Below are 18,633 nucleotides of genomic sequence, written 5' to 3'. Positions count from 1 at the left end.
TGTCTACCAAAAGTTAATGTCAATTGGTTTTCTTTATTAACCACATATTATATATTCTGATCTCTGGTTGTAAAGGGACTATACTTTGAGTTTTCCCCTTGTGTGGAATTTTAATATGTATTCAAACAATCTTACATTTTTTTTAAAAATAACATTGTTTTTTGTTAATGGATAAACTTTATTATACTTTCCTTCCCCAAGCAAACTGTCCTTGTGTCCTTTTGTTTATTGGGCATGAATAGTATTAATGAGGTGGAAGCTTCAGAGACAGATTTGGGATGAATGTAAGGAAAAATTTGGTAACAGTTCCAAATGTGGAATGCCCTAACTCAGTAAATACACCTTCCCTATCAGTAGAGGTCTTCCACTGAAAGTTGGATGATCTGTGAAGTCCCTTCCAAATTGGACATTTTGTGATTTACCAAAGTCAAGAGTTTCTTAAGAAGGAATCTCAAACCTGTTTCCCTACAAAAAAATCTTACCTCCTGTTAAAGCTGGTTATCTTAATAAATGCAAAATAATGGAGGATGACAGTTATCTAACGACCTTAGTAATGCAAATTTTGTTTTATTCATAAGTTTGGAGGTTTAGTTGTATTTCTGATGGAATAAGTATTACTCATGCAATTTGTAGGTCCCACGATTTAATTCACAGATGAATGTCAAGTAATTTGCAAGTTAACATAGTGCTGTATAAATACTTAATAGTCATCATTACCTTAAGCATCTATTTTTCTTCCATTTACAAATGAGCAGTGTGTATTTTCTCTTTGAAAGAACATATCGACATTAATTAAGGGTCTGATATCTATTTCTGAGTATTTAAGCAATATTGTTGATTATTTAATCAAAGTTTATAACTTGAGGTGCAGTTAGATGGTACAATGGATAGGGTGCCAGGTCTAGAGTCAGGAAGATCTGAATTCAAATCCTGCCTCAGACACGTAATACCTGTGTGATTCTGGGTAAGTCACAACTCTTTTTGCCTCTGTTTCCTCATCTGTAAAATGAACTAGAGAAGGAAATGGCAAACCACTCCAGTATCTCTGCCAGGAAAACCCCAAATGAGTCAGAAATATATAGACATGATGGAAATTGACTAAACAACAAAAATAACAAAATTGGCTATTTGTATTTGACCCCATAGTAGCTTACTGCTACTACTACTACATTATTACTACTACTGCCACTATTACTAGTACTACTACTACTACCACTATTATTAGTACTACTATTACCACTACCACCACCACTACTACTAGCTAAGATTTATATAATGCTTACTAAGTACCAGGTACTATCTCATTTGATTCTCATAATCCTAGGAAGTTAAGTAATATATAGTATCCCTATTCTACATATCAGGAAACAAGCAGACAGAAGTGACTTGTTTAGGTTCATATAGCAGATAAGTGTCTGAAATTTGAATTCATCTCAGGTCTTTTGTACTCCAGGTCCAGGATTCTAAGTATTATGTCACTAACTGCCTAGATCTCACAATGGGTGTTCCTTTTCACTGGTCTGAGGAACTGGAAAATAAAAATGGAAACCATGTCCTTGACCAGCAGAAGAGGGCTTCGTGCTTATATCCTTACTGTTCAAGACCAGATTATTTCTCACAACTTACCAATGCAATTGACAAATATCAAGTGCTACTTTTTATTATCAGAAATGTTATTGTTGTTATTCTATTTGTTGATCCAATCAGAAGAGCTGGAAGAAAATAAGGTATGGGGAGGAGCAAGAAGCAGTAAGAGAAAACACTAACAACAAAGCATTTTTTTCATTGTGATGAATGACAAAAGTTGTGTCTGGAAACTGGGGCTAGATGTTCTTTTCAAACAAAGGAAGTAGGTTAGTTTTGGAGAATGACTACTTATGAAGGGTTTGCTTTTCTCAGAATCTGAACTGATAAATAGATTTTTTTAAGTTTTCTTTTAAGAAAGTCAAAGTCAAGTATTCTGCTTTTAGGAAGTTTTTCCATTGTGTTCCAAATCAAGAGGTCATTCCTACTAGCATGGAAGGGTTAAGGAAAGCCCTTCACTATATAGGAGACTTTTAAAAGAAATTCTTTCTGGAGTGCTTTCTCATACCATCAAAGAAAATGGCAAGATGCACTGAGCAGTTTATTCTACCAGTAATGGTAATAAATTACTCGTTTTTTATGGAGAAGCAGGGTTGTTTTTAAAGGACTTCAGCCCATGTTTTGCTGTCTTGGACCATGGCTGTTATTCTTACAAACCATCACTATTGTGGAGGAAAATCAAACCTTCAGTGATTCAATAAGGATTCTAGCTTCTTAACAATTATAGGATCTAATCAATACAATGAACATGACAATTTCACTAATATGTTCCACATGGTGCCCAACATAGGGTATGTCATATATTCCAGTCCAGGAGGTGCTGGAGCCAGCTCAAACCTGCTCATGAGGGTGGATTACGAAATTTTCAGTGTGAACATTTATGACTCAGAAACCAGCAAATGTTACAAATCAGGGGTTGATTCACTGTTTTGTTGTTTTCCTAGACTTAAGAAAGTAATTGAGAAAATGTTAATAATATATAATAAACTTAGAAGTATCTTATGCATGCATTCTCCCCCCCCCCTCCCTCCCCGCCAAAGGGCTATTATTAAATTTACCAGAGTACTACTATACTAGTTTTACCTCTTTGGACAGGGTGTGAGGCGATGTCAGGCAAAGTTTTATGTTATAGCTGGTTCTGTTCCAATGGTGTTTCTTTTGAGATGTTTTCAAGCATGACTTCCTGAAATAGCATTTTTGCATAGAGGACAAATTTTGAGATAACTGAAGACTTTATCAATGTATCTACTCATGTTTCCTTTTTCCATTTTTACAGCCTCTGTATGCAAGACAACTTCCCTTTGACCTTTCAGTCCTGTGTCATGCCCAAAGACTGTGAAACCACAGACTGGTCATCATGGAGTCACTGCTCCAAGACTTGTCAATCAGGGGATCTTTCCCCAGGATTTAGGAGCAGGAGCCGGAGCATAAAACATATTGCCATAGGAGGAGGACAGGAATGTCCTGAACTACAAGAAAAAGAGGCCTGCAACCTGGGAGGAGAACTTCTACAGTCATGTTCTAGGTATGGGGCATTTTTTGTGACAAATTAAAGTTATATGAGACCTTATTTGATGTTTAGCAGAGGGGAGGCGTTATTCAAGGCGGCCAGGAGTGTTGCATTGTATTTTTTAAAGACTTGGGTCTCCCTATCTCACCCATACTAGAAATTCAAGGGGTACTATTTATAGCCTGATCCTACTACCAATTGCCATGGAGAATTTCATGTGCTCTGTTTTTGACCTTGGTTGGTTTTCTTTCCTTAGGCAGACTGGTGGGTCCACTCTTGCCCGGTCTCAGCATATTATTGCTAAACTTAGTGCAGAAACTTGATGGTGATATCCCACTCATCTTAGAACTCCTGACCTCAAGAGATCCACTAGTGTCAGTCTCCTCAGTAGCTGCCACTATGCCTGATGGTCACTTGTATTTTATTTATTGTTGTTCAGTTGTATGGGACAGCCAGGTGGCACAGTAGTTAGAACTCTGGGCCTGAAGTTAGGAAGACACCTCTTTAAGAGCTCAAATCTGACCTTAGATACTTATTAGCTATGTGACCTTGAGCAAGTCATTTGCCTCAATTTCTCATCTGTAAAATGAGCTGGAGAAGGAAATGACAGACCACTCCAGTATCTTAGTCAAAAAAACCTCAAATGAGGTAACAAAGAGGTGGACACAACTGAAATTAATGAACAACAAACCTTAGCAGCTAGGCTTCCCTCTACCATCCATACAAAGAGACATGATTTCAATTCTATTTGGTAAACTTTTATTAAGTAATTTCTATTGACCTGGCACTGTGCTAAGTGCTTGGGATACAAATTTAAAAAAGAAAGATAGTCTTTTCCCTTGAAGAGTTTATAATCTAATGAGGAAAGATAACATACAAAAACAAGCAGGAAAAGTGTGTGTGTGTGAGGGGACAACACTAGGGAGTATCAAATCTTGTGGAGTTCAGAGGAAGCAAAGATGCTTCTTTGCTTTTAGAGAGTGATTTGTAAAGTCCAGATTCCAGCCCTCTATTAAGGAAAGCTTCCAACTTTGGGAGAAGGTTAGTGTTTTACACCTCAGCCTTATAATTAGAGGAGAGGAGAGATTGAAGGTTTGGGGAAGGTGTGGAATATCCAAAGAGGTAGAGAGGCATGGTGATGAGATATCAGGTCATCAGCTCTTCGTGAGTGAGGCATCATGTTCCGTGGGGTCCAAACCAAGCAGAGCTGCTGATGGAAAGTAAAGAGTTAGCCAGTGTCTCTGGCTAATCAGTTCTCATGGGATTAGAGGATTTAGCAGAGAACTTAGATAACATCTAATCCAAAAATCTTCATTTTAAAAATGAAGAAAATGAGGTCCCAAAAGGTTAACTGACTTGCTCTGGATTTTATAGGTAGTAATAAGCCTTTCTAGGATTCCTACTCCTCTGTTCCAAATAGAGTGCTCCAATATGTCTTTACATTATGTCATCTTTGTGATGTTGATCATGGAAAAATCAAATGCGTGTGAATTTCAAAACATAAATTTCAAAGTAAAATGTTTCTTATATATATAATATCAGGGACACAATCCACCTACCCTTTTAATTATTTTTGCAACTAATCTCATTTCTTCCTGTAAAACAATTCTATGTATCCTTAATTGTCCTTTGGGGAAGCAAATATAGGAAAAGATAAGGTATAACAGAATCATGCCTTCTTTACAAATTTTAAACATTTCACCATTCTGATCCAGAACAGTAAATCGTTCCCGTGTTCTTACTAATGGCCAGACAAGAATGAAATCTGGGTCTAATGATGAACACAGTGACCAAAACCTTCTGTCTTCATTTTCCATTTCTAGGACACTTAACAAATAGCACATAATTCTTCTTATTTATGTTCACAAAAGCACATTTACTGTTACATGTCTTTTTTTTTTTGCTTTTTTTTCTCCCCTTTGGGGTGACTCTCATAAAGAGTCATTTTCTTGGAGTTCAGGGTTAAAGGTGACATATCCTAGATCATGTTGAGCAGCTCTTGTGGCTTCTAAGCTTGTAGAAGATGACTTTTCATGATGCTCATGAATTATTTAGTTTAAACTGCACAGTCACAAACACATTTGATACCTGATTTCAGCACAATAGAGCTGAGTGGTATTGATTCAGCCAGGACGCAGCCAGGCAGACCTCTCTCAGAGTTGTGGTTATTGTGCCTCATTTGGTTGTATTTTAAGATATATGCTATTAATGTCTGTGAAAAGCAAACTCCTCACCAATTTCAACTAGAAGCAGTTATGATCGTATAGTCTTACAATCTGACAGCCTTGCTGAAGTTGGCAATTTCCTGGCTTTGTCAAGATGGTAAATTGGTATAAAATGCCAGCTAACATTTAGCTGTGGAAGATAATATTGCCATTTTCATATGCAAACTATGATTCCATTTAGGTCAGAGAAGGGAAAATGCATTAGCCACAGTGGCACCCAAATCAGATGATGTCCTTTAGCCTGAAAATTGGACTACCATAGGAAAGCATAAAAGTAACATGCTTACCTTTGTCTCCAGTTTGACATCAGTGATAAAAGCATATAATTAGTGAACTTGGAAATTAGGAAAAAAAAGAAAATATGATAGGCAGAAAAAAGTGTGTTTTCAATGCACTGCTAATGGTAAACATTTCATATGTCACATGTTGGAACTGGGACTGATTTATTTTCCCAGGAACTGAAATGCTGCTGGGTATGACTGTCTTCATCATTGTGTTAGCTCTAATACTTGGAAGATGCTCCTTGGGTTTTCCATTTTCATCATCTTTGCTTCAGCAGCAGCTGGTGCTCTAATGGATTCCCTCTCTCTGCAAAGTGTGCTTTCCTTAAGCTTTATGGCACTGTCATCTCTCTTATGTACTATTTTCTTTTAACATGGACAAGCCTTTTTAGGGCTATGTTCAGAGTTAGACATGTACACAGACCATCAAATAAATGTAATATTTAATATGGACATAGCATATCATTGATATGGGAAATTCTTGGTGTAGAAATTCCTTTTACAGGAAAAGATCAGCAACTTATGTATATAGTAGTCCTAAAAACCTGCTTGAGGTACTCTGAGGTTAAAGGGTTTGTATATGGTCGCCTGTATAGAGATAAAGCTACCAGAGATCCGACTTCAATCTTCACTTTTCAGAATCCATGGACAACCATCTATCAACTGTGCCATCTGTCTGTCCTATAAAAGTATATATGGAAATATATGATGTGTATATATATATGTATATATATATTGATGTATATGCAAACATACATGAATATACACATATGCAAGGCTATGTTGGAGTCAGTTAGCTAACAAGCAAGAATTGATAAACTTTCAGTGTGAATATTTATATTTCAGAAATGGTCAATTCCTATAAGTCAAACTTCAATTTATTGTCTTGTTGATTGTTTAGATTTAAGAAAGTATTGATGATGTAGATTAAACTTAAAAGAGTGTGTGCATGCAATTTTTTTGAGAGCCCAGCTGTTAAACATTTAACAGTACACACCTGTATTGCACTATAAACGTTGCTTGAACTCACTAGGCGTGCAGTAGAAGGCTCAGGGAATGGAGTAATGGGGATTACAGGCTAAGAATCATAACAATATCGATGATGATGATTACTGGCATGTGCTTAGTATTTTAAGGTTTGCAAAGTGCTTTGCATCCATTATCTCATTTGATCCTCACTATACCTCGGTGCTTGCGCGCGCACACACACACACACGTACACATTTGTATATACTATATCAGGTAATCGAGCACATAAGAAATCTTAAGTGTATACTGTATCTCAGGCAGAGAGGAATAGAAGTACAAAAATGAAATTGTGACATGGTCCTTGAACTCAAGAAGATTATATTTTCTGTGGGAGACAATATGTACGTCATATATATACATGTACACAAAATATATACTAGATGAATACAAGGTAATTTAGCGGGGAAGGCACTGTCAGCTGGACAGTTTAGCCAGACTTTCTGTAGAAGGTGATTAAACTGACCTCAAAGTTCTCTTTTTCTCTCCTTCTCTCTCCCTGCTTCCCCGTTTCTGTTTCTGTCTCTGTCTCTGTCTCTCTCTCTCTAACTCTCCCTGCCCCCCACATCCATGTTAAATTTGTATGTGCTTAAGGATAGAGAAAAGACCAAGAAGAATTTTCTCTTTGCTTCCTGACGTCCTTCAAGTCTCAGCTAAAACCCCATCTTCTGCAAACCTTACTCAGTCCCTTTTAATGTGCCTTCCCTCTGAGTTTATTTCTAATGAGTCGTCTAAATAACTTGTTAGTACGTAGTTGTTTGCATGTTCTCTCCTCCATTAAAACTGTGAGCTCCTTGAGGGAAAGGATTATTTATGTTTTTCTTTGTATTCCCAGTTCTTAGCATGATGCCTGGCACAAAAAATAATAACAATAACTAACATTTATATAGTGCTTACTAAGTGCCAGGCGTTGTGCTAAGAAAGTACTTTAGAATTATTTATCTCACTTAATTGAGATAAATTTCATTTAATCCTCACAACATCGCTGGAAGGTAGGTTCTGTTATCCCCATTTTCAGATGAGGAAACTGAGGCAAAAAGAGATTAATGATTTGGCCAATCACACAGTTAGAAAGAATGAGGCTGGATTTGAATTCAGATCTTTCTGAGTCCAGACCAGGTGCTATATCTGTCCACTGTGCCACCTAGCTGACACATAGTAGGGATCTATTAAATTTTTTTTCATGTAACTTCACTTGAAAGATAATATTGAGATATAATAAATTCATACTTTCCTTATTGTTTGAGATTAGTGTCAAAGTTTATATTTATTACGTTTGGGAATTAGAAAAAATAAAATCTGACAGAGAATAGTGTTTCATGGGGGTATTGGTCTCAAGGATTATTTCAGCCAGGTCCCCAGCCTCAAACTTAAATATTAGTTGAATTAAAGTGGTTTTCTAACTTATTTAACTATCTGGAGTTTGAAATTTTATGTTAGAAAATGCTGTTTAATTACAATAATGACTAATGTGTGATAAAGCTCTTATAAAGATCTCAAAGCAGAATTTGAGCTGCTGACAGCAATATTCTGTGAGGCTGTAGCACACACACACGCACACACAAAGTCCATTTAAAAAACAAGGGATCAATACCTTGGTTTTAATGGGAGAGATGGACTCGTTTGTTCTCTCTGCCCAATGTGCATATTTCTTATCCTTATTATGTACAAACTAGAGCAGCTTTACTCTTTTCCTATCTGAGAAAAGTCACATTGAGGTGTCTTTGTATGTCTCTTGCAGACCACTTTGATTTGTTCTCAAAACGACTCCCTGTGACAAACCAGAACTTCCTAATATCTGCTTGAGGCGTTGAACCTAATGTCAGATTTTTTCCAGATGTAGTCTCCTTCTTGAGAGTGCTCTGAGGATGACTTGATTTTTTTTAATGGTTACTGAAGGCAAATAAAGAGGCAAAGAAAATAATTTTTAGTAAATTCAACTTACTAAACTTTTCTTGAGTACGTACAGTATACAAAACACCATGCTAAGATATGTATGTCTTTTTGTATTTGTGTGTTGGAGTAGGGGATGGACAGGGTGGGGAGATGTGGAATAGGATCACAAGATAACAGATTTAGAACTGAAAAGAAAAATTGAGATAATCTAATCTCTTCTACTCCTTCATTATTATTTTTAAAAGATGAAACATATTTAGGGAATAAATAATTTTCTTAGGACCACAAAACTATTTCAGGTAGACTGGGAGAAACAGCTGTTTTACAAATCTATCTATCTATCTATCTATCTATCTATCTATCTATCTATCTATCTATCTATCTATCTATCTATATATATATAGACCACCCAAAGAAGTTACAATCAAGACAGTCAAGATGAGAACAGGAAGAGGAGAAAGAGGAAGAGAAGGAGGAAAAGAAAGAGGAAAAGAGAAGAAAAAGAAGGAAGAGAAGGATGAGGATGAGGAAGGAGGAGGAGAAGGAAGGAAGAAAGGAAGGAAGGAAGGAAGGAAGGATGGAAGGAAGAAAGAATTAGGGGATAGGAGGCTTGGGTTCTATTCTTTTCATTAACTTATTGTATGACTCATTCATTCTCACGCCTTTTATTTCTCAAAGACATCAGTGCTTGTTTCAATCTTTTTCTCCACCTCAGCTCTTGCCCTTATTACTAGAGGACTTCATCATACATATTGATATTGAAGTTTCCTCAAATGGCTTCACCTCCCAGGTCCTCCATCTACTCTGTTCCTATGACCTTCTCCTTCACATCATCTCAGTTACACACCAATAGCTTTGATTTCACCATCACTTCTGTGATGAAGTACTCTGAAATTCCTTTATTTGATCATAACCTCCAATCATTCCTTCCATCTTTGTCTTGTTCCTTCAAATTCTCTGACTTACCATCTCTCTACCGCTTGGTATGCTGACAAGTCATCACTCCTGTTGTGGTTTCACATTCCTCTCATCACAATCTCAGCACTTTAGTTAACTAGGTTGACCCTATACTGTCCATTATTCTCAAATACCATCCTCTGTTACCCTATTGCCACCTCAATGACTTCAATTACTTATCCTCTCCACTCTTAAGATGCTCAATGGAACTGGATAAAGTCACAAAACCCTGTTAACTGGTTCTACTACAGATTTATGTGATCTACTTTCATCTTGGCCCTTACTGCAATGAGGACATTATCTTTCTCTTCTGTAACTAACCAATTCTCTGTCTCACTCCCCAACTGTTCCAAACTTATATACTATATTATACTGTATTACACTATATTACATTCTCTTCCATTCCTGTATGTAAACAGACTTATCTAATCATCCCTTCTGTGATTAAGAATTCTGAAATTCCTTTACCTGACTGTCAAAGCTGACCAAGTTGCCTAAAATTTTACTGATCTAGCACAGCCTTGGACATAGCTCCTATAAGAAAATAGGGATGTGAGAGATAGACTCTTGGGGTTTCAGAAATAATTTCCCCTCTTTCACACCCCCTGGAGAGTTTTGCTTTGATCTAGAGACAGAAAGGACCTGTTGGAACAAGAAACATGTAAGAAGACAAGGCTGAGAAGAAGAGTTTCACTATTGCATGAAAAGTAGGGATGCATGGGACTTTCCAAAATTTGAAGAATGGACCGAAGTTGAAACCATTCCACGACTTGTACCTGGCCTGATTTAGGAGCCTACTGAGTGACAGAAACACTTTGTCCAAGGCTTTGGACAGCTTAGAAATTGTTAGTGTTTATTTAATTTGAGAACTGCTTGTTTCTGTTGCTAAGAGTGATTTTGAAGAGTTTCCCTAGTGCTTTCTTTTTTTTTTTTTTTTGGCAAATAAAAGCTTTATTGTAATTCCCTTTGTTCTTTTTGGATTTACTGACAATGATTTTATCCCTCTAGAAAGCACTAAGTTGAATCAATCTAACTACACATGTTTTATGCTACCTTAGAATTCATATCTATCTATCTATCTATTATCTATCTATCTATAATGTGTATATATACATTATTTATATTAGCTTAGAATTCCATCATATCTACATTTTTGTTTCTTATATGTTTGATGAGATTGATTGTTATTATGGGACTAACTATGAAAAACTAAATCTCCCACAAAACTTCTGATTTAGATAATCAGGTAAGTGGAGAATTTTTTAAAATTTTATTTATTTTCTTTTGACCTTTTGAAATAAAACAAGAATTTCCATAATATAGTAGAATTTTCAAAAAAAGATAATTGCACATGAAACAGCAATATTAATTATGCATAATTTGCTATTCCTTCTAAATATATAATAAAGTTATCATGTAACTTTCTTTTTCCCCCCTATTTTTCTTCCCTCCCCTATCCACCTCTCCCCTAGGGCATTCTTGTCTTCATTTACCTGAGTGCATTTCTCTCTTCATGGAATCATTCTTACAGAGCGGGATAGAAGGGGATTTCTAGCCACAGTGCTGTTTCTTCCCCTGATTCCACCTAGCTGTAGCTTAAAACTCTTTCCACCTTTACTAGTTCTCTCTCCCTCCTTCTCTCTCTCTCTCTCTCTCTCTCTCTGTCTCTCTTTCTGTCTCTGTCTCTCTGGTGTGACATTTTTTTGGAACTTATATACACACCATAGCTTTCTTGCCTATATCATTTGGCTTTTGACTGACTGCACAGGTGATCTTGGCTATTGAGATACCATAATGAAATACTATATAAAAGAGTGTGGTGCATTGCTATACTATCCAAGTTAGTGCTACCCATGGGAAATTTCTGACTGGGGGTTCAGGAAATCAAGAGTTAAGAAAGATGATACTTTAAGGGAAAATTAGAATAGACCTTGGGAGCACATTTTCCTAGCACACATAAGACAATGGTCATCTGAGTGATTAAGTACATTGAATCACTCTTTCTCTGCCATACCCTGAAAAACTTCCTGGGGTAGTCTTACATCTGAAGAAAGTAACTGATAAAGAAAGCTCAACCTACAAGAAGAAAGCTGGAGTTAGTTTATGAGCTAAGGTCTTTCTCTCGTCTTCATCTAACCAGCTCTTGAAATCATCCTTTCATTCTCTCTTTAGTCTCTGATGAAGAAGCCAACCAGTTGATCTTATTCCTTCCCACTCCTTGCCCACTCAGTCACCTTCTCTATTTTTAATCCTTTCATGTGTACTGGTTACCTTCCAATGTGACCATGTTTTCTCTATCCCAAAAAACCCTTGTTAGATCCTACCATCTTCTCCAGATATCATACTACTATATGCCTCTCCCTCCTTAGCCAAACTTCTATTTAAAACAAAAAAAAAGAAAGAAGAAACCAATCAACTATACTCATTGCCTCCATTTTTTCCTCTCTCACTCACCCTTCAATCCTTTCCACCCTTGTTTCTGACTATGCTATTTAACTGAAACTGACCACTACAAAGTTAGCAGTGATTTCTTAATTGTCAAATCAAATGGCTTTTTCTCAGTTCTCATCCTTCTTGACCCCTCTACAGCATTTGACACTTTTAAATATCCTCTTCTACTGCATATGCTCTCTTCTCCTAATTTCTATAATATTTTTTCTCTCTTAGTTCTCATGCTCCTTATTTGAATGTTCCTTTTTAATTTCCTTTGCTGGATTGTTATCACTATTGTATGCCATAACTATGGGTGTACCCTAAGACTCTGACCTAGGTTTACTTTCTCCTTCTCTCTGTCTCTCTGTGTGTGTCTCTCTCTTTGACTTTCTCATTTGCAGTCCCTGTGACCAGCCCAGTGCCTTGAATCTAATAGACATTTAATAAATGAGAAATGAATTGAATTGAATATGTTCCATTATGTGTCTGATTTCATGGGAAATATTTATCTATGGGCTGGGATTCAAAGAAAGGGATGAAAATGGATGGGGGTAAGTGAATAATTTAAATCTAAAATCGTACATGGTTAAAGCAATATGGTATGTGTGCCACCTTCCCTGCCCATAGCTCTGGGATACTTTTGATTATTTCAATAAAGCAGTGTTGCTGAAATAGTTGAGGATTGGACAAAGGTGGGAGTCTTGGTCTGAAGCCCTCTGGGGAACTGGTTTCAGATGTCACAGCAGAGAAAGATAGTTTCCTGGTAACCAGTCTTCACCACCCATTCCCATCTCTCTTTAATAATCCTTTCTTAATAAAATCTGGGCCTTGTTTCAACTCTCTCTCTCAGAAGCTAGCACTTTATTTTCTTTTAAATTCTCCTCATTCTGTCTATGTAGTATCAAAGTGTATTATTTCATGTGTCCCCACTCTACTACTTCATTGTAAGTTCTTCTGGGCTGAAGGTTTTGTTCCCTGGTTGTTGCTTAGTGTACTACAAAGGGCTCTGTGCAGGCTATGGAACTCTATTAATAATACATATGTTGAGTTTGGCTAGCAAAGGCATCTGTTCGTGAACAAAAAGCTTTTCACTCCAGAGTAGCTTTCCATAATCAATAGTCCTGCTATACAGCTCTAAAAGAGTTACGACAGCACAATATGTGTAAAACTTGATCAGTCCCCTTTATTTTTGTCAGCTGTTTACCTCAACTGGAAGCCTGTTCTTTCCTGAATGCTTCGGAACCTTTAATGAGACAACAGATATTTCCATAAATTAGTACTGCTGTAATTCCCTGATTTTTAAATATATACACTTTGAATTTCAATTCTTTGCATTTGTATTCAACTCAAAGAAAGTGAGTGCTTGTATATGTATATGTGTTTAGTCAAAATATGACAATTTGCTGATCTAATTTTTTTTTGAATCTTCATTATTAAATCAGGTAGAGGACTGATTCCACACAGCTTTGTAGCAAGGCTTTGAGCTGAGCAAGAGGAAAAAAAACCCCTGAATTCTTAAGCACTTCCAAGTTTTTGAAAAGTTAAAAGTTTCCCTAATAATTCAGCACTTTTAAAAAAAAAATAAGAATTTCAAGTTTTTATCAAACAAGAATTTTGAAGATGTCTCATTATTATATGAGTATTAGATGTCACATTTACAGGGATAGTGATCTATTTAAAATACAAAATGTGCTTACTATTCTAATCTCAGCATTGTTAATTTAGGACTACTTTACTTCTTACCGCTGGATAACAGCTGCTTTTTTCCCACTGGATTGAGACCAAAGTTTGGGTATAAAGTCTCAGAGTAGACTTCACATGGAATAAGAAGTATGTGTGAGGATTTGGAGGGCACCCAGAAGGCCCCTCTTACCCAAAACATAACTCTTAGACTTATAGCTAAAACCCCACAATTCCCCTCCCCAACTGATGCTTTTGTGAAGGCAAACTAGACCATCTTTTGCCTCATGTCTTACCTCTTCTTAAATCACTAAAGCACTGAATGGGTGTTGCATCAGACAAACTGAGACCTGGGAAAGACCTTAGCTTAAAAACACAAACTGTCCCATTGTATTTGGGACCATTGCCAGTTGTCCTGACCTACGTCTTGCCACTGGACTCCAGTGACCCTAGAGGAGTCAGTGGGGCAGATGACTTTGCATAGCTTGCCTCACTTAAAATCAAGACATCACCCTTGTGATATCATTGGTCCTCTTCTAGAAAGTAGGATGAACAACAATAATCTTATCCCCTATTAAAATGCACCTGGGAGTCATGACCCATTAAACCTTAGTCACTTTTTAGATTGTATTCCCTTTATTACATTGAGACCTCTTTGACATCTGGGACTATGTCTTATTTTTGGACTAGATTATCTCTATGGTCCCATCTTGCTATAGATCTATGATACTCTGAAAAGAACATGAGGACCTAGGGTGCCTCTCACAGAGTGAGGAAAGATAATATAGAAAAGAAAGACTGGAGTCACAGGGGTCTCTGAGTTGCTTGAGTTCTCTCCAGATTTTCCATCTCTTTCTCTACCTCTCTGAAACAGATCATCCTTGGGAACTTTAGTACACATTCAATGTACTGATAAGGGCTACTGCCTTTTTATCAGGACTTTCAAGTGTAGACTTCTTGCCAGAACTGTTATCTAACTTCAATCTTCAGTCTGTCACAGGAGAAACTATCTTACTAAAGTTTCTTTTATAACAGCACTTCTCCCCTCCCCCTATTTAGATATGTTAGAATTCTCTGCATTTTCAATTTTCAAAAATTTTTGTGCAAGTTAGAGCTTCATTATTTCCCATGACTAGAATCCCCACTGAAATGTTTACATATGGACTGAATGGAATGGGTTTCTTAGTTTGAAGCTTAGATGAAAACACTGTTCAAGGTCTAAGCTAATTGACATAAAATATCTTAAAATAATGTCAATATTGGTTTATCAGGATAGTGATTGCTGCCTTGTGAAAGCAGAACCGTCATCATTGACATTTTAATTTTTAATCAATTAATCAGTCGGCTAACATTGGTTAAGTGTCTACTATAAGCCAAGAACTATAGATGCGTAGGCAAAAATGAAACTGTCTCTCTAATTAGGAGCTTTATTCTATTTAGATAGACAACATGTACATGTATGAGTGTACGGGAGGAGAGTCTGTGATCTCTTCTCCCTTACCCCCTCCCTGCCCCCTTAATAGGCTAGTGACATCACAGAATGAAGCCGTGCATGATGAGGCTTTAATGTTTAAACAAGATGTGCCTATACCTACACTTGTGATCCCCTTATGAAGTGAGAATCTTTTTCACTGGGCAGAAAAGAGAACAAATAATTAGCCAAGGAAACAAGCTAGCCATGCTTCTGGGGCTTTAAACAGCTGGGGTGAACGTTAGCAGTTCTTGTTCAAGTTGAGGAATCCAGGCTCAAGAGCATTTAGTAAAGGCAGATCCTGTATCAGATCCTGTATGCCTGTATCAGAGAGCAGAGCTTAGAAGGGGAAGTCCTTCTCCCCACCTCCTCCACCCACTCCCTACTTCCCATCTACATACTAGAGACACAGATGTAGAGACACAGTTGCCCAAGGGAGAAGGCAGTTATAGGAATTGTCTGCCCTTTTTGGTAGAGAGGAATGCTTATGGACCAACAACCTTGAGAGTCCAGTTGAGCAGCCCATCAGCAGAAATGCTGTACTCTAAAAGACTCTCTGAAGAGAGAAAGAAATTCTGGATCTTGAAATGCCAGGAATTGTGAGCTAACCCTTTGCCTTTGGTATATATTATATATATGTGCCTTATTCTAAGTTTGAACCCACTTGGCCTATAAATGTTCTCTGTATTTGTGAGCGTGTGTTCCCTAGGATTTTAGTGGAAACATTTTTGTAACTCCTGTTTTCAATATGCCAGCTGACTCAATGATTTTTGATAAGAGCTAATTAAGTCTTGACTGATTGTTAATTGAAAGTATATCACTAGGAGCTTAGGAACCATCCACAGGGTTAGTCCTAGAGCCCTAGGGTAGTAGCATCCCCTTTGGGGACCCAACCATCAAATATGAGCTCAAACTAGGGAATAACCTCAGTAGGAATGTTACATAAGCATTAAGTGTGTGCATAGATATATACACACAGACATACAATATAGGAAAATTATAAACATTAGCAACTAGATGGACCAGGAAAGCCTTCACATAGAAGGTAGTATCTGAGTTTTAAAAGAAAAAAGAGACTCTCAGAGGCAGAAGTGAGGAGGGATTCCATTTCAGTCGTGGGGGGAAGGGGAAGACAGTGCCAAGATACAGAAAAGGAAATGGAGTAATATGTATAGGGAACAATAAAAACAGTTAAGAGAGAAAGAAGGGAGGAAGGAAGGAAAAAAGAGAGAAGGAAGGAGAGAAGAAAGAAAGAAGGGGAGGAGGAAGGGAAGACAAGATGGAGGGACAGAAAGAGGAAGGAATGAAAGGAGGAAGGGAGGGAGGGAGAAAGAAATGAAGGAAGAGAGGTAAGAAGGACAAAAAGCATGTATTAAGCAGCTGCTATGTGCCAGGCACTGTACTAGGTGCTTTATAAATTAATCCTCACAACTCTGGGAGGTAGGTGCTATTATTATTTGCATTTTACAGTTCAGGAAACTGAGACAGCCAGAGGTTGTGACTTTTTGAAGTCACTTAACTAATAAATGACAGACCGGATTTGAATTTAGGTCTTCCTGGCTCCAAGGCCAGCATAGGAGGAGTAATGCTTAATAAACTTGGAAAGTTAGGTTAAGAGCAGGTTGTAAAGGGTTTTAAGTTTATACTTGATCTTAGAGAGTAGATAGTCATTGTAGTCTACTCTATATGGAGATTGTATAGTCAATATTTCATTTATGAAAAATAATTTTTTTCAATTTTCTGGAGGATTATAGAGAGAAGAAATGAGGCAAGATGGCCAATCAGGACACACCGGTAATAGTCCTGACTATTTGGGACTCATCTAGGATACGTGAGAGGGATGGAGGATAAAGGTGTGAAAGTATAATAACGAAGTTTGTCATCTGATTGCATATATAAGGTGATGAGGTGAGGAGTTAGGGATGATGCAATGTTGTGAGAAGTTTGAGAGGCTCATAAAAAGGGTAGAATTTTTTGAGGGGAGGAGGATAATATATATATCTTTTGACATGTTAAGTTGATTATAGTTGGAAATGTCTAGTAGAGTTGTTTGACTGGAGCAGTGGAAACTCAGCATATGTTTATACACACACACATACATACCCCTATATACATACACACACACATATATGTACATATTCATGTACATATATACACATATGTGAGTGTGTATACACACAAATATACATACATATCAAGCCTCAAGATACTTACTAGCTATGTGACCCTGTGCAAGTCACTTAACATCTGTTTGTCTCAGTTTCCTCATCTGTAAAATGTAGATAAGAATAGCACCTATCTCCCAGGATTGTTGAGATAATAACTATAGGATACTTAGCACAGTAGCTGATACATAGTAAGAGTTATATAAAAGTTATTATCGTTATACATGTATACATGCACACGTAGATGTGTGTGTGTGTGTGTGTGTGCAGTTTACATAGAGATGATAGTGAAACCCATGAGGTTACCTGGTGAGGTAGCTGATGAAGGGACCAAGTGAGAATGTGGAGAGAGAGAGGATTGCTTGCATCAACAAATATGTATGGGTCACTTCTCTCTGTAGAAAATCTACTAGTTAATTAACAATTATTTGGTAAATCCTTTCTACGTCAGGTCCTGAGCTAAGCAATTTCAGAGGCATGATACTTGTAGTGGGGTAAGACCAGGAAATACCTTCGGTAAAAAGGGGAATTTGTACTTAGTTCTATAGGAAACAAGGGAAGCAGGGACTTGAAAGTGAGCAGGGAGAGAATTTCAGACATGGAAGGCAGCCAGTGAAAATATAGAAGAGATGAAATGTAATGTTTGATGAACATCAAAATCCAAACAGAGCTTTGTGGATGCTGTATTAACTCTAATTGGTCCTGAAACAGTATGCCTGTCACATATTGGGTGCTTAATAAATGTTTAGCGATTGATTGGTGCAGGATGACATTGACTTTTCTTTCTGTGCTACCTCGGATACCTCTGTGGGTGTGGCATTCACTTTTTTGATTTACTAACTAATCTATGACTTAATGATCTAAAGGAGGATGTCACATCATTCCAGTAACTTGGAATAGTTAATATATTGTTTTTGATGCTCTATTAGGTATGCTACACAGCAATGGATACAGGTTCTGCCCTCTCTTGAGATGGTAGATTTTAGAAGGGCTGATTTATCTCTCCCATCCGTTGTCTAACTGTTCTACCTGAGGAGATTCCATAGCTAATTTCAGAGTGCTACTGACCCATTTTATGTGGGACCCTGGCCTTTGAAGCTGCCATCATCTGGAAGAGGAGGTTAAATGAAGATGCTGGAAAGCATGTGAATGGGCTGAAGGAGCTTGAGGGCTGGCTAAGGAGGGCCTTTAGTCTTTGTCATAGGTTTTATTCACTAGGGGGGAAAGGTTCAGTCAGTCACGCAGCAAAGTTTCCCAAAGGCATAAGGCCTATCAGTGTAACAACTTCTAAAGGAGAAGCCAAGTAGCATTTAGCTGAGTGGAGTCCTTTGATTTCTTATTCTGTCAGATCTACAAGGAGCTTTCTCAGGTTGGTGGAGCTCAGGATGTTCGGTTTTCATGGCTG

The 18,633-nt window shown here is 37.4% G+C and overlaps 1 protein-coding gene across 2 annotated transcripts in view; it reads left to right on the top strand.

Moving 5' to 3' along the window:
* Positions 1–18,633, top strand: part of THSD7B (thrombospondin type 1 domain containing 7B) — a 1,192,820-nt gene that overhangs the window by 382,315 nt on the left and 791,872 nt on the right. For both annotated transcript variants that reach the window (XM_072613204.1, XM_072613205.1), the window contains one exon: positions 2,861–3,109. In XM_072613204.1, coding sequence (XP_072469305.1) covers positions 2,861–3,109 — 249 coding nt within the window. The remainder of the gene's footprint in view (positions 1–2,860; positions 3,110–18,633) is intronic.

The sequence above is a fragment of the Notamacropus eugenii genome, chromosome 5 (assembly GCF_028372415.1).
Source record: "Notamacropus eugenii isolate mMacEug1 chromosome 5, mMacEug1.pri_v2, whole genome shotgun sequence".
Taxonomy (NCBI): Eukaryota; Metazoa; Chordata; class Mammalia; order Diprotodontia; family Macropodidae; genus Notamacropus; species Notamacropus eugenii.
Note: the sequence above shows the minus strand (reverse complement) of the source record. Positions and strands in the feature narration are given on the sequence as shown.